General features: G+C 42.4%; 1 protein-coding gene across 4 annotated transcripts in view; it reads right to left on the bottom strand.

Annotated features, from left to right (window-relative positions):
- ncanb (neurocan b) overlaps positions 1–14,219 on the bottom strand; it is a 133,268-nt gene that overhangs the window by 20,446 nt on the left and 98,603 nt on the right. For all 4 annotated transcript variants that reach the window (XM_026343293.1, XM_026343276.1, XM_026343285.1 and 1 more), the window contains one exon: positions 6,119–6,232. In XM_026343293.1, coding sequence (XP_026199078.1) covers positions 6,119–6,232 — 114 coding nt within the window. The remainder of the gene's footprint in view (positions 1–6,118; positions 6,233–14,219) is intronic.

The following is a 14,219-nucleotide window of genomic DNA, read 5'->3' on the forward strand; positions in this document are numbered from 1 at the left end:
AAATGAAGGAAAAAAGAGAGTGAAATAGTACAAACTGTGCTTCAGAACTGTTTGGTATATCAGAAAGAGGAAGAACAGACACACACTGTTCACCTGTAGCACAGCTCAAAGTCCCTTTCCCACCTCTCCATCACAAATGTTCATTAATAGTCAGCGGAGGAACAAAGACCACGCTTTCTTCCTTCATCTCTTTCTGTTTTCATCTACTGTAACACCTGCTCTGATGCTTTCTTTCCTTCTTGCCTTCGCCGTTTCTTTCTCCACTGACTAAACTTTCCAGTCTGGAGAGAGAGATTGACAGTTGCTTCAGGAACATTGTTTAATTAAGCACCTTATGCGAATGAATTACACCCTCATCTCTCCAGCTTTCCTGTTTGGAGACGAAATTGGCAAGTGTTGAACACAATAGCATATGGAGTGAGAGCCGTTCCTTCTTGTTATTCCATTTGAATAGCCTCTGCTGGGCTTAGGCAACACCTCTGAGATTATTTTATGTGTGTACCTGCCTGTGAGTGTGTTAAGCATCTGTCTGTTTCTTTCTTCAGGAGACCGCTGTGAATGAGGCAAACCAAGAAGCACCAGCTCCCTCTCTACTCAGTCTTGGCACATGTCCTTCTCAACATCTTATTAGAATGCAAGAGTCTTCATTAGCATTAATAGCTCCTAAAAGACCCAGAGGATGCACAAAAAGTAATTTCTAGCCAAGCTTTATGCTGAGTCGCCACTTTAGACTGCAGCAGCACAGCCGGGGACAGGGCAGGGAGCATAGCGGCAAAGCTGGTGAACTCTAAAAACCTATCTAACCTGTCAATGTTGGACAGAAAGAAGCTAAAAATTGATGCTGCAGAACCGAACGTATCATCTTTTATATTCTGTGCATTGTTCCGTGGAGTCGTTGTCAAAACCTGTTGCCTACAGTACCACAGTGCAACTAAGCTGTCAACACTTCAGTCCAGGTACTGTTCCCGCCAGTGCTCCAAATGTTTATGTTAAAGCAAACACTCTATAGGCGCCATGAGTAATGTGATGGTTGCAAAGAAGGAGGTTAGGTGACACTGTTATATCTAAAAATATAATGTAACAATATAAAACAACATATAAAGGCTGCGTTTGATGCATGTGTGCTCCTCCCAACTACAAGTCAGCATTTGCTGAACCATGACCACGCTGCTTTAACCTTAAAAACGTGGTTTCAGAGAGCACAGAAAACCACAGCAAACTTGAGCGGAGGTGTGGGTGTGTTAGCTCCAAGCTGCTTCTCTCAGAGTGGGCTGCAGAGCTCTGGTAGGCTCTCTTCTTTCTAGTTACAGATCTTGTCTTATTCTCAAACTTGTAGTCTTTACATCCAATCCCGACTCGGGAGCCACACATTCTTTTTTACATCCTTTTACCACTGATGATTTTAAGACCGGAGGGTGCCACTTTACCAACATGTTCAATGATGTGCAAGCTGAGTCCGCACATCAGTCAGTATTTCTACTTTACGGACGCTAAATTAAGAGTAAATTACCTTCACAACAGTATGTGCACGTGTTAGAGAAACAGTGGAATGAAGTGGATAAGGTTGAGTTTGATAGTTCAGAAAACTGTGCAGTGACAGAGTGACAGAAAGTCTGCATCTGGTGCTTTGTGCAGCACTTCCCACTGCTGTAAGTCAACCCAGTCTCCTCTCGTCCTCATTAGTCTCAGTGTGGAGGCTACACTACATTCTCGGCTGCCTGCTTCCAATCTGCAGCAGTGGTGATGCTGCTGGCGTCGACATACTCAAAAGTCTTCGTATCTGTCTGCCCTAGATTCACCCGCCGTGCTCTTTTGAGGGGAAGTTTTGCTCTGCTTTGCTTTGGGTTCCTCGTAATGCTGTTGATATTTTGTTTTTCTGTCAAATGCAGTATGCTACTGTGTGCCTGTGCATGCATATGGATTTGCATGAGTTTTAAAATGTGTGTGTCAGTGGTACACTGTAGGCTTCCTGTTTGGAACAAATAGACTTCATAATGGATTCATAGTATGTTGTTTTCAGTGGATAGCTATTTTCCACTTTCTGATGGCTGCAAACTTCACAGACACAATTCTGGCATAAACTCCTGGCATGTGTAGATTAGCCTCTGTTCAACGAGTCCTTGTCCGCCATACTTGCCAGGAACAGCTGTGCAGCCGGCAGAGGGATGTAGCATGTCTCACCAAAAACAAAGGTAATAAGTATTAATGACGAGATGTTCAGAAACAGGATGAAAAACAGAAGGGGTGTTGGAGAAGACGGATGAAATGTAAGAGACTCCTCACTGGTCTTGTCTGTGAGTTTAGGGTGGCACCGAACACATTTCTCACAGATAACCAAGCGGCAGCCAGACACCATGGGATTAATTAGCTACACAATCCTTTTAACACAGGCTTTTTGTTTCTAATTTGCACATTATTTGTTCTGTTAGAAAACAGAGACAGACAGTGGGGGAGACCGAGTGGAAACATCTTTCAGTGGATTAGATTATTGTGTTATTTAGTTGGTTGTTCTGTAACTACACGATATTGCGAGCCACTGTAATTTTACAGTTTGGATTCGTCTCTAAGCTGCTGTTGGATAAACAGAGATGAGGGAAAAGAAACAGAGGAAAAATGTGTTGTTAAAGCAGTACTGTTTTTGTGAGTACCAGTCAAACCAAGCTGATTTTCTGTTAGGGTTAAGGTTAGAGTAGGATTGAGGTCTGCCTTAGGTTAGGTGATGAACAAACGCATTATGTGAGTGCAGGTCCTCACCAAACGTGCATCTGTGTGTGTTTGCGTGAAGGTCTGTTAGCCGAAAGATCTCCGACTTCACAGAAGCATCACACAAACAGACATTACACAACAGAACAACAGCAACGCTCACAGGTGCACACACAAACACATTCACAGAGCGTGACAAAAGCCTCCTGCGGTGCCCCGGAGATGAGAGGCACAAGAAGATGCAAGGAGTGCAGGGAGTGACAGCGGAAAGGTAGGTAGAAAAAAACAAGAAGACAACATGAAACAGAGGTGTCTACAGTAGAGGAAGAGCAAGAAAACAAACCCACACTCCACTCTGGCTCATACGCATTATGTCCTTTTTCTTCTTAGAAAGAATGACAGGAAGAAGAAGACTGGATAAAGGGTCGGACTGGAGGGAAGAAGCTGATGAGAAGAAACCAGCAAATGCTTTCACCGTCGCATTTCACTTCAGTCAGGCTGAGGAAGAAGATTTCTGCTTCTGCTGATTAGGCAGCAAGCCAGAGGGAACCAGCAGGACAGACTCAGTCAGTTTCAGTGCTGGGATGAGATGAGAATGAAACAACTGTCTGATGTCTTTGTTACTCAAATCACAACTGCCTATTCTTTTAAACAAGTGTCCATTCATTACTGGTACTGTTGAACAAAAATTACCACAGCGCCGACTATCAAAATAATGCTGCCGAAACCTTAGATAATGACAGAAAATGATCATTAATATCTAAAACTGTTGAGTTTCAAAGTGTGTTACAGAGAGAAATGCTTTATACAACTACGCGTGATAATGGAAAAAAAAAAAACCTTGTGAAAAGAGTTAATGTAACAGTAAAAAATAGGAGAATAACAAGTCATTTCCTCCTGTCTCTTGGTACATTCACTGGAGGACTTCATCCCTGTCAACTTACTATTATTGACTCTCAGATGCGATCACCATGGTAACAGGCCAGAGGGAGCCAGCAGTGGACCGGATCTACCCAGCATCCGAGGCTGTTAGCTCACAACACACACACACACCTGAACATGCACAGGCATGCACACGCGAGTACACACAGCAGCAAATGAGACAGAAAGAACTGGACCACTTTACGGAGACAGGGACCAATTGGATGACATTTAAATGGATGGAAGCCTCGGCGGAACGAATGAGTTCATTTCCACCATTCATGTCGCAGTTCAGACCTCCCTCTGGATATCAAACTGAGATCACACTGAAATGGCAGAGCGATGCCTGTTGCGAATTGTGCTTTTCACAGCTGAATCCTATATTTCTGCAAGCGCGGACTGGCGAGAGATAAAAGCGACAGGAAAACAGAGACTTTAGATTTACCCAATCAGACCTGCTGCTCCCAATCAGCCATGAAGGCAACAATGCAGTCGGAGGGGAAGCGTGAGGCGTGTGCACAGCTCCAGCGAATGCCAAACGAGAGCCGTGCGTTTAGGGAAAGGCGGTAGAGGGGAGACGAAAACCACATTTTACGGAGCGTGCGTGCAATATTGAAGGTGTGTGAAGTTCAATTTTGTGAGACTCGGGATCAGTGTTTTTACATCTCACACTTTAAAGATCCGCCTTGGTTTAAAGAAGCTGTACGTTTAAAGTGAAGTGTAATCGAAACACCCTGTGTCATTTTTATGGGTTTGCTAATTTACTACCTGCACCGCAGGAGTAATATAAAAAAGGGAACCACAAGCACAGGAAAAATATCTACAAGCAGTTATCAAAGTCACAGTTGCTGTGGTGAAGCAGTACAAAGAGCACATACAGTAATAAACAAGTATCTGAAATATTGTAAAATACTTACAATAAGATACTGGAGAAGTAAATTGGAGAAGTGGCCCTTTAAATGTTACAAAAGATAGAGATTGTTTTCAATAAATTTAACCTGAACAGACGTTAGAACAGAGCCCCACACTCCTGGTGACATCCAGATCACCAGTTTGAGGACTGCTGGGTTAGAGAGTTTAGCAGCACTATGTAAACATAGGCAATGAATTCGAAGAAGATACAAGAAGCTTTTCCACGGGTAAAACTGAAGCAGAAATGTGACAGTTCAAGTCAGTGGCTTCATGTGAATAAGGTTGGTGCCAAATAACTGTAGTACAGCCAACGAGCCAGCTCGCACACAGTGAGGTACAAAGATAATGTAGAGCTTAGTTTGTTTTTTAGTTCAGCAAACATGCGGTTTCCTCGGCAGGATCATACCAAAACTGCTGTGATTTCATGTTTAGAAGTTCCTTCTTTATTCTTCTTCTTAGGCATCGTTCTCCTCAACCCCTGTGCTCTTTATTGATTGCTCTGCCCTCTGTCCCAGATCGGAGCAGAGCAGGGCAGTAAAGAGCTGCAGAGCGAGATACTGGAAGCCAGAAATAAAGACAAAAGAAAGATATTCAAAGCTGCAACTCTTGTGAGAGATGAGGTCAAAGGTCAACTGGAACCGGCAACCGTGAACTTCCACAGTAGTCACTGCATCACTGTCCCTTTCATGCAGGGGTACTGTCTGTGATCACTGCACAGGGAAACTGCACCATCCCAACACCCTGATTACTGTATTATTTACATTTTGCGGATGCACACCACTAATGGTCGGCAGCATAACCACTCAAGCTGTGCTCCATGTGTGATGTCTTGCTCTGTGCCCTCTTAAGTCCCTCTAAATGACACCTTCTTTACTTAATAACCAGTGATCACTATCTCACTATCTTCACTATCTTGGCTCCATGTGAACATATATTTGATCATTTTCTGTTAAAATAAGAAACTGTAATGTACACAACACAACAGCTGTTGGTGTTTTTTCTTTCTTCCTCTTCTTTGTTTTGATGATACATTGACCAAGTTTTCTGTAAGCTTCAGTTTGTGAACAGCCTCCCCCGTGGCATCCATCTCACAGGGGAATTCCAGTAATGAGAGACGAAACCAGCTGGACGCAGGTGTTCTGTATAAATCGGACGCATTATTCCAAAGGGCTTCCCTCTCCCCCCTCTGTCTCCTCCTTCACTGCCAACATCCTCATCCTCCCTGTTCCACAACCTCTGTCTGCATTTACACACTCTCATTAACCCTATCGTCCTCAATCTCCTCATTGTTTCTCTACCTCTTTCAGCTTCATCCTATTATCTGGTGCCACCTCCTCCTCACCCTCTTCATCTTCATCCTGCTCCTTCCACCGGCACCATTGTCACCTTGCTTCCCTTCCACTTTAGCCCATCCTTCACCGCCCTGTCTTAATTCCCTATCCACTTTTCCCATCTCCTCCACACTGATCCTCTTTCTACGAACCACCTCCACAAAATACACAACTCTTACCGACGTGAGCCAATCAGTAAAATAAGGAAGCTGTGCTGTGCTCTGATGCATGTTGTTGCTGCACGTTGTTACCTTTCTCGCAAGTAGCTCCACCGTAGCTGGGCAGACACAGACAGACGAAGGAGTTGATCTCATCAATACAGGTTCCTCCATTCTGGCATGGATTAGACTGGCAGTCGTCAATGTCTGTAGAGAGGGAGAGACTGAGTTAAGCAAAATACATGGCACACACACACACACACACACACACGCACATAAACAGTACTTTCCAACCGGTTATTTTTCACAACCTGCCAGCTTGTTACTGAACAAACCCCAGAGACGATCAAACTTTTAGACAGATTAGAGGTGTTTCTGAGAAAGTTATAATTAAAGCCAATTGATTGAACTTCATCAGCGAGCGGTTTGGGATCCACTGGAGCGCATGATGCTAATTGCACGGTGTTTGCAGGACGTGCTGCAGTTTTGCTGTCAAAACAGAGCCGTGAGACTGGGGGGGAGTGCACGGTGGGATGGAGAGGGAGGAGGACACTGAGCAGGATGAGCTTCCATCTTCGCAGTTCACACTGACGTGCCAGCTGTCTTACTAGCAGCTACAAAAAACTGCAGGCAAGCCCATTGTAATATGTAAAGTAACACAAATGCTACGCGTAGCATGCAGATGCGATTTCTTAGATCTGATATATTCCCGCATAGTGCACAGGCTCACATGCAGAGCAACACACACCCACACACACACACATACACACACAATGCAGAGGAGTTGTAGGGGTAAAAGTCATTCTGTTGAAAAATGTTAACTGTATTTCTCTGGCTGATCTTGGCCTGAGGGCAAAATCATTAAAACTGCAGCTGGTATCCTACAATCCTCGGTCATCACAACAACTGACTGAGTCCCAGGGGGGCTTGGCGGGAGGTCATGGCAGAGTGGAGGGGAGTGTGGAGAGAAGGGAGTCACGAGAAAGTCCAACGAGTGAGAGAAGATCTTGGAAGAGGCTCAAAAACATGGGGGAGAGAATAGAGTAATGAAGGAGAGGGGGTGAAAACAAGAGTGAGAGGAGAAAGACAGAGGAGAGGTGATGTGATGCTGTGATTCCGGGACGTTGGCAAGTTTCAGGGTTGGATTACAGAGGCTTTGCAGGCAGACAGTGTTTGGGGCGGAAGAGTCTGTCTGGATAAAACAGTGTGACAGCTTCATTGCTCGTGCCCCGCTTTGGGCTGGCTGATATCAAAGGCTGAATTTGATGCAGGAGGTAGCGACTCTGCCAGAGGAGTTGGAATGAGATGGCATTTGTGTTGGTTTTTGGTGTATCAGCGCATAACCATGTATAACTGTCTCTATCTGTCTGTTTCATGATGGGCTGGAAAAATAAGAATACAAAATAACAAAGAGGGATAGCGAGAGAAAAAATATACCTCCCACACCAAAAGCAATGTCAACAAGTTTTAAGTCTGGTTAAGCAGCATCTTCAGCTGCTTTGGAGGGAGCTATTCAAATGTAAAAAAAAGAACCCTGAAGATGTCATCAGGGTTAATTCAGCTTGTACCATAGACTTACATTTTTAACAGAAAGCATATGATATAAGCTGTGTTTTGAAAAAAAGTGCTGGAGGAAGGTTTTATGAACTATGGTATTGATTTGCATTGTGAGAGTACAAGGGAAAACAAATCAGAACATACTGCACCATTCTAAAGCATTTAATAGTTCAGGAATCAGAAGTGATCACATACAGTATTGTGCAAAAGTCTTAGGCCATCATTAGATTTGCTGTTTTGGCAATGATATTACAGTATATAGTATATAGTTATATAGGGAGGACCTGGCTCAGCATCGTGCAGCTCCATCTGTAGGCCATGTTGATCCTTCCATAGTGTGAAGAAGCCTGCTCAGGTATGGTCTTTGTGGAGAGATAGTGGCCAATGAACCACTTTTTGTGTTAAATAAACAAGCCATCAAAGCAAAAATCCAATAGTGGCCTCTACTATAAATACATAAATCTTTTTTATCATGCCGTTAATTACCGCTTGGATTTTAGGCCCCAGTAGGTAGGTACAGTAGATACCTCTGAAATGAAGCAACATGGCACGGCACTAAAGGTAACAGCAGCAGTAGCTGGTGTAGTTAAAAGATATCTGAACAAACCTGAGCACGAGCATGGTTGATATATTGATCAAACGATAGTTACAGCAGCTCTTCAGAAGACATGTATTCAGAAAGAAACCATATGTGTAGCTTGTGAAGATCTGCATTTCCACGTTCTTCAAGTACTTTAATGGCCTTGGGAAAAAAGTTTTTAATGAGATTTCCTCCACACACTCATGAGCTCGATGAGATTGAGCTTCTGATTAGCTGCTTCGGATTTAACCATGGTTTCAATCATTTCCTGCGCATAAACTCATTCTGAGCTGACCCGGACCAGCCTGACACATCAGATATTAGTGTGTAGATACAAAGATACATGCATTGTTTGAATTTGGCAATAATATGACATCTAGAGGAAAAAGTTTTATATCATCATCACTATCATTTTCACATTTCTGCACTGCACTGACATAGATATAGAATTTTATAATTAGATTTATTTCCAAGTTTAACAGATCTTTATCAGAAATGCTCGTGTTATTATATAAAACATTTTCCAAATTCACTTTTATGATAAATCTAAATAACTAATTTCATAAAAATCCTGTACATCATGGCCATGGCAACACTTTGTTCCCACTGTCTATGGTGCCCGCACTCTCCTCTCCTCAAACAGAGCGATGAGAGCCGCAGCGCAGCAGGAATATCCTCTCAAAGTCCACTCAAACTCCACTCTCTGCCCAACTGGCTCGATGAGACAACCATCCAACTTAAGCAGGTGGCGGCGTGTGCGTCTGTGTGTGTGTGTGTGTGTGGCTGTATTTCTGCATTTGCATGTGTGTGTCCATCACTTTCTGGCTCAGTCCCCAGTAAAACAAAATCAGGCCTGGGCACTAGTACAGTCTCAAGGGAGTCGAGGAGAGCAGTGCTCCACTTATCTGCTGGCACAAAAATGGGTGGGGGATATAAGCAGGTGCCAGCTACTGTGGCAATTGCTGGGTGCAGCTAACACACTCGTGATGCTACCAGCTTCTTTTTGAGCCAACACTATTCATTTGACTCCGTCAGCAGAGGCGGCAAATGAATGCGAAAAGTTGATGTGGCCAACATAATGGCAGAGGAGACTGAAATATGAAATTGAGGTTTAAACGTGGTTCACCGCTGATTGGAAAATACATAGTTTGGATGGGAATGTTTGATTGCAGGATAAATATGCAACCTGCTCTTGGTGTTCATCACCACCTCTCTGCGTGTATCCGGGCAGAGTTTGAGGATGAAGGATGGCGACAGGGGATGGAATATAGGGTAGGCTATCGAGAGAACAGCCAGACAAACCGGGGGTGTTGTTATCTGACGGAATAGCTGGAGGTTTACTGCAGGCATGTGTCAAACTGGGGTATGAATAATTGAAAAGGGACAGAGACAGAGAGAGAAAGAAGCAAACAGAAAGTGGGTGGGACAAGACCTTGGACCATATCGCTTTTGTGATTATTTATTGATTATCTATCAATAGATCAGAATAAATTCTGATAAATTACTATAACCTCTGAACTGTCTCAGACTATGCCCAGCTCAACATCCTCGTAGACATGTCTGTCCTGTTTCTGATTTTGCTACCTCTGGAGGGTAACGTTGAAGTCAAATAAAACAGTAAACAGCTCTTTATCCATTTTATGAATGAGAGCTCCAGCTCAATTAGCAATTTCATGGCTATGAATTCTTCAGGGTTTAGTGAGAGTCCAGCAGTGAGAGAGTCCAGTCAGAGGGTAATAAAGGCTGGGAGAAAGGAATCGATATTTAACTAAAAGACCGGCAAGCATTAAAACATGGTATAATACTTTATTGGTCTAATAATGGTGTTCTAAAAAGCGCAGAATGGTTACAACAGTATCCCACCGTGTAATCTTCTGCTGCCATCCTGTATTGGTAACTACTGCAGGTGGAAGTGATTTGGAAACGGTCAAACTCTACTACAAGAAACCAGCATTAGAAACTAGACACTGTCTATTTCACTTATGATAATGAGCAAGTGAAGAACATCCTGTGCTCGAATAATGAGACAGGACCCAGGCTAATAGTCGGTGATTTTCCTGAGGCTTCTCTTCATTTCCAGACATAAGATCTTCAGTTTGAATCACATATCAGCACCCTACATGACTATTAGGGAATCCAGAGGGGTCTGTGGATTAATTAAACCCTACATTAGACACACATAACATAAAAGCCCTTTTATAGATCTGATATTGTTGGTAACGTCTCAAGCCACAGCTTCCTCCCATTAAACTGTCAGTTGGGGAGCATCAGGCAGGATGAGATTTAGCTTTGAAGCCTTTTTTGAGATTGACATAATAAAAGTTAATGTAAAGATCAACCTATTCTGATATGACACCATGGATTAGGTATACAACTTGAAGTTTAAAGATTTCTGATACACGGCACGAGAACGATAATGTCTTTAGTTTGATTGAGATTTGAAAACATTCGTTAACCTACTGTCAAGTTATTATTCGCTGCTAGTGAGTTATGGAACGATGAACAAACAAACTTACACGGTCTTTACAGTCTTTACTTGTTTGTCTTCTTCACTGAAATAAAAACATCTGATCTAAATCTTGTTTAGGTTTCCTCTTCCTTTCACATACAGATCCCCCTGTAGTTTAGACTTGTTATCTAACAGAGGTTCAGTGGGTGACACGTGGGTCCTATGATGATACGTAGCTGCATGGTTTAAACCCAGCTGAACGGTGACAGCTGCTGTTTCAAGTTGGCTTCTTTTAGCATCATAATACACAGACATACAGCACAAGCACACTGTGCTTCAAGAAACTTCTAAAGCAAGTCGCAACCATTCAGGAAAATACAGGTTCAGAGCTGTCCTCTCAAATTAGAAATATTCAATATTTAATATTAATCTTTATCGTAGTATCTTGGTCTTATACTAATATATACAGCTATATATAAGCTGCAGAGTGTAAAGCATCTGTAATCATCTGTCCTCCCCTCCTCGTTACAATCAAACGAATGAAGTCTGACTTCTCTCGGTTGTTTTTCTTGAGTTGTTTAGCAAATGTCCTATTCTCTACTGGAAACACTCAAAAGCAATCACCTGCAACATCAAATAAAAGGAAATGTCAAAGCAAAAAGCATTTGAGATATTTTTTGCTTGACATTTGTTGGCTTTGACACAAAAATAGCTACACTTTCCTCTGTATCACCCCTAAGAGGTTCGTTCTCGATGTGATTTTAAGTGATTGCTGTTTACTGTGTAGCTTGTAAAATGGAGCCAGAGTACAGATGCGGGCTGCATGTTATGACTTCCAAAACTACTACAAGCATCGATTGAGAGGGTCAAGACTGCACCCATTTGCCTGTCAACCAAATGAATGTCTGAAAGAGCTAGCGGAGCACCGAAATTCAGGTCTACACCTGACCTTAATTTCGTAGAGCTATTTAATATTTGAAGGAAACTTCTGCAGCAGTGAGACCACTTTTCCTGTAAAACGACGTGCGTAATTACTTTGGTCAAGGAAATGAAGAGGAGAGCAACTGTGAAAAAAGTTAAAGAAACAAAAAGAGGTTAGAGAAAAAGCATTAATGAGAAAAAATGTGCACATTCATTCAACTCTCAACACATCACTGTGCACACATTCACAGTACGGTGTGCGTCCATACCGTTGTGTTGATTATAAAACTACACGTGTACAGATACACAAACAGAGAAAAGGAAATCTCATTACAGGTTGTATACAATCCATCCACACCAAACTTGTGCTGCTGGCAGATACAGATATTTGAAAGCCGGCGACTTTGTCCTAACAAACTGGAAAAGCACATTTTTCTCTGTAGACTAAATGCCAGCTGCTCAGATCTAACAGCAGTCTGATCAATTACACAAAGAACCTTTGAACCTGCAAATGCCACCCGGAGACTTCACTCCTGACAGAATAGGATGGAGGGCATGGAGGGACAATATTTATGGGACAGAGGAAGACTTACTTTTTGTCAGCTACATGGAAAAGGACACACACACGAGCACACGCTAACACCCATAGAGAAACATGCTCTAACAAACAGTGGGCACCAGTCTGTCCCCTTATCAACCAGGAGCAGTGACAGATACGGTCCCCCTTCTTACATTCTCCTAATTGCCTCCGAACCACAGCCGACATTATGTAAAAATAAGTTGACATGACATCCTGTAAAAAAGAGGCTTTGAAATGGAAATGTTTGTCACACAAAGGTTTTTGCTGAAAGGCTCTTTGTGTTTGTCATCTTTCATTGTGCGAGACCCTGGATGATTGACTTCCTTTAGTTAGCCGAGGGGCATTGACATTTCCATGCCCTTCTACAAAGATGGATACCACTCTATTGAACCGCTGCTCGTCCAAACAGCATGCAATGGTCCATGTTGTGCTGGTTCAATAACTATAATGTTGCTGTGTGTTGTTTCAGCCCAGTAGCATTAATGAGTACGGCCATAAAAAGATCTCTCTGTGTTTATGTTTGCATTTGTTTATGAAAGGATTTGTTGAGAACAGTGCCGGCGGAGTGGATAAACTACACTCATCAACTCTTAAGCTTGATGCGTGTGTGTTTTAGTAGATGTGTGCATCTTTAAGATGACTGGTTGGATTTTATAGCCTACATTGTTTCCCCCCCCCCCCCTCCCCGTCACCAGCAACAGCACGTCGCTGTTTGCAACAAAAATACTTTCAAAAAGTAGTGACTAGCATCAAACAGCAGACAGAGACAGTAACTGCAGCAACAGCTGGAGCTGGAGAACATAGTAGAACATTTAGCAGCTTAGATAAGTTCCTGAGTCTTGGAGTAAGACTCACAAGATAAACAAAAGCATCCCAACACGTTTACCACAGCACTTTTTTACTAGGTCTGCTGAGTTGTTGTGTATGTTACAGAACCTCTGTCCATGGATTCTGAACTGTACTTATTACAGGAGTAATAATAGGAGATGCACAGGTGAGGAGATGGGACATCAGCCACATATTATTAACCCACAATATTCACATTTGTTTTCCACAGACATTATTTTCTTGTAGCAGCTGAATAACAATTAAGGAGATCTTTGTTTGTATCTGGATTTCTGCCATGCCCCAAAATGGGTTTGTCTAGTCATGTTAGAAAAAAAGATTTGTTGTTTGCATAGGGACAGGAAATGTTTGAGAATATATGTGTTCATTTTAAGCTTGTTGTCTTACAAAAACAACAAACTGATTTACTGAAAAGAAACATGCGTTTGCAGCCCATAATAACTAAAGGATTACTGTTTGCTTAGGACAGAATTATGATAGGATTATTGTATCCCTCTGACACTTTTATTATAATGATTGTAGAATGTGAGCTGAATTTTATAACACGAGAAACCCTTTAAAATTATACCATTACACCCTGCTGAATTACCAGTATGAAGACTGCTTATATCACTTCCATGTTATTCCTTGAGAAACTTATACAGTAACAACCTGATTCTCAATGTCACCGGACGAACTTTGTCCAGGTGTGTAAACTCCAGAACAGCTACTGTGGCTACTAAATTCAATCAATAATCATATATTTACTAGTATAAATTCAGTCAATTCCTGCAGTACTTGTTCAGGTGTACTATAACTATCTGGACTTGCTTGAAATTGTTGACAAGGTTTTTTCCTGCCACCTTGCCAAAAGCTTATCAAGTTCATATTCAATGGCAGGAAGTGCTGATGATGCTCAACACACAAACTTGTGAGAGATAAAAGTTGAACTTCAGTAAATATCAGTGTTTACAAGTTAGGCTACAGTGATTGAATTAAATCTATATTTTATGTTACATCTAATAAGCAATGCTGTACTGCATATGTACTGTTGCAGTGTGTCTGCTAGTATTTTTAAATGTGTTTTGAGCTGTTTGTAAGCGTGTGTGTATCTGCACCAGCAGTATGCTGGGGAGTCCTGGGCCTTCACCTGTGTTTGGGTGCAGGTGGATTACAAAGGGATCAGCAGGGAGAAGAGGAAACAGACAGACTACACAGCAGGTCTGGTACAGCCCAAGGCTTCGTGCTGCTCTCCAGAGAGCTCAGTGTGATGCTGATCAAC

This window comes from Anabas testudineus, chromosome 4 (assembly GCF_900324465.2).
Source record: "Anabas testudineus chromosome 4, fAnaTes1.2, whole genome shotgun sequence".
NCBI classification, from domain to species: Eukaryota; Metazoa; Chordata; class Actinopteri; order Anabantiformes; family Anabantidae; genus Anabas; species Anabas testudineus.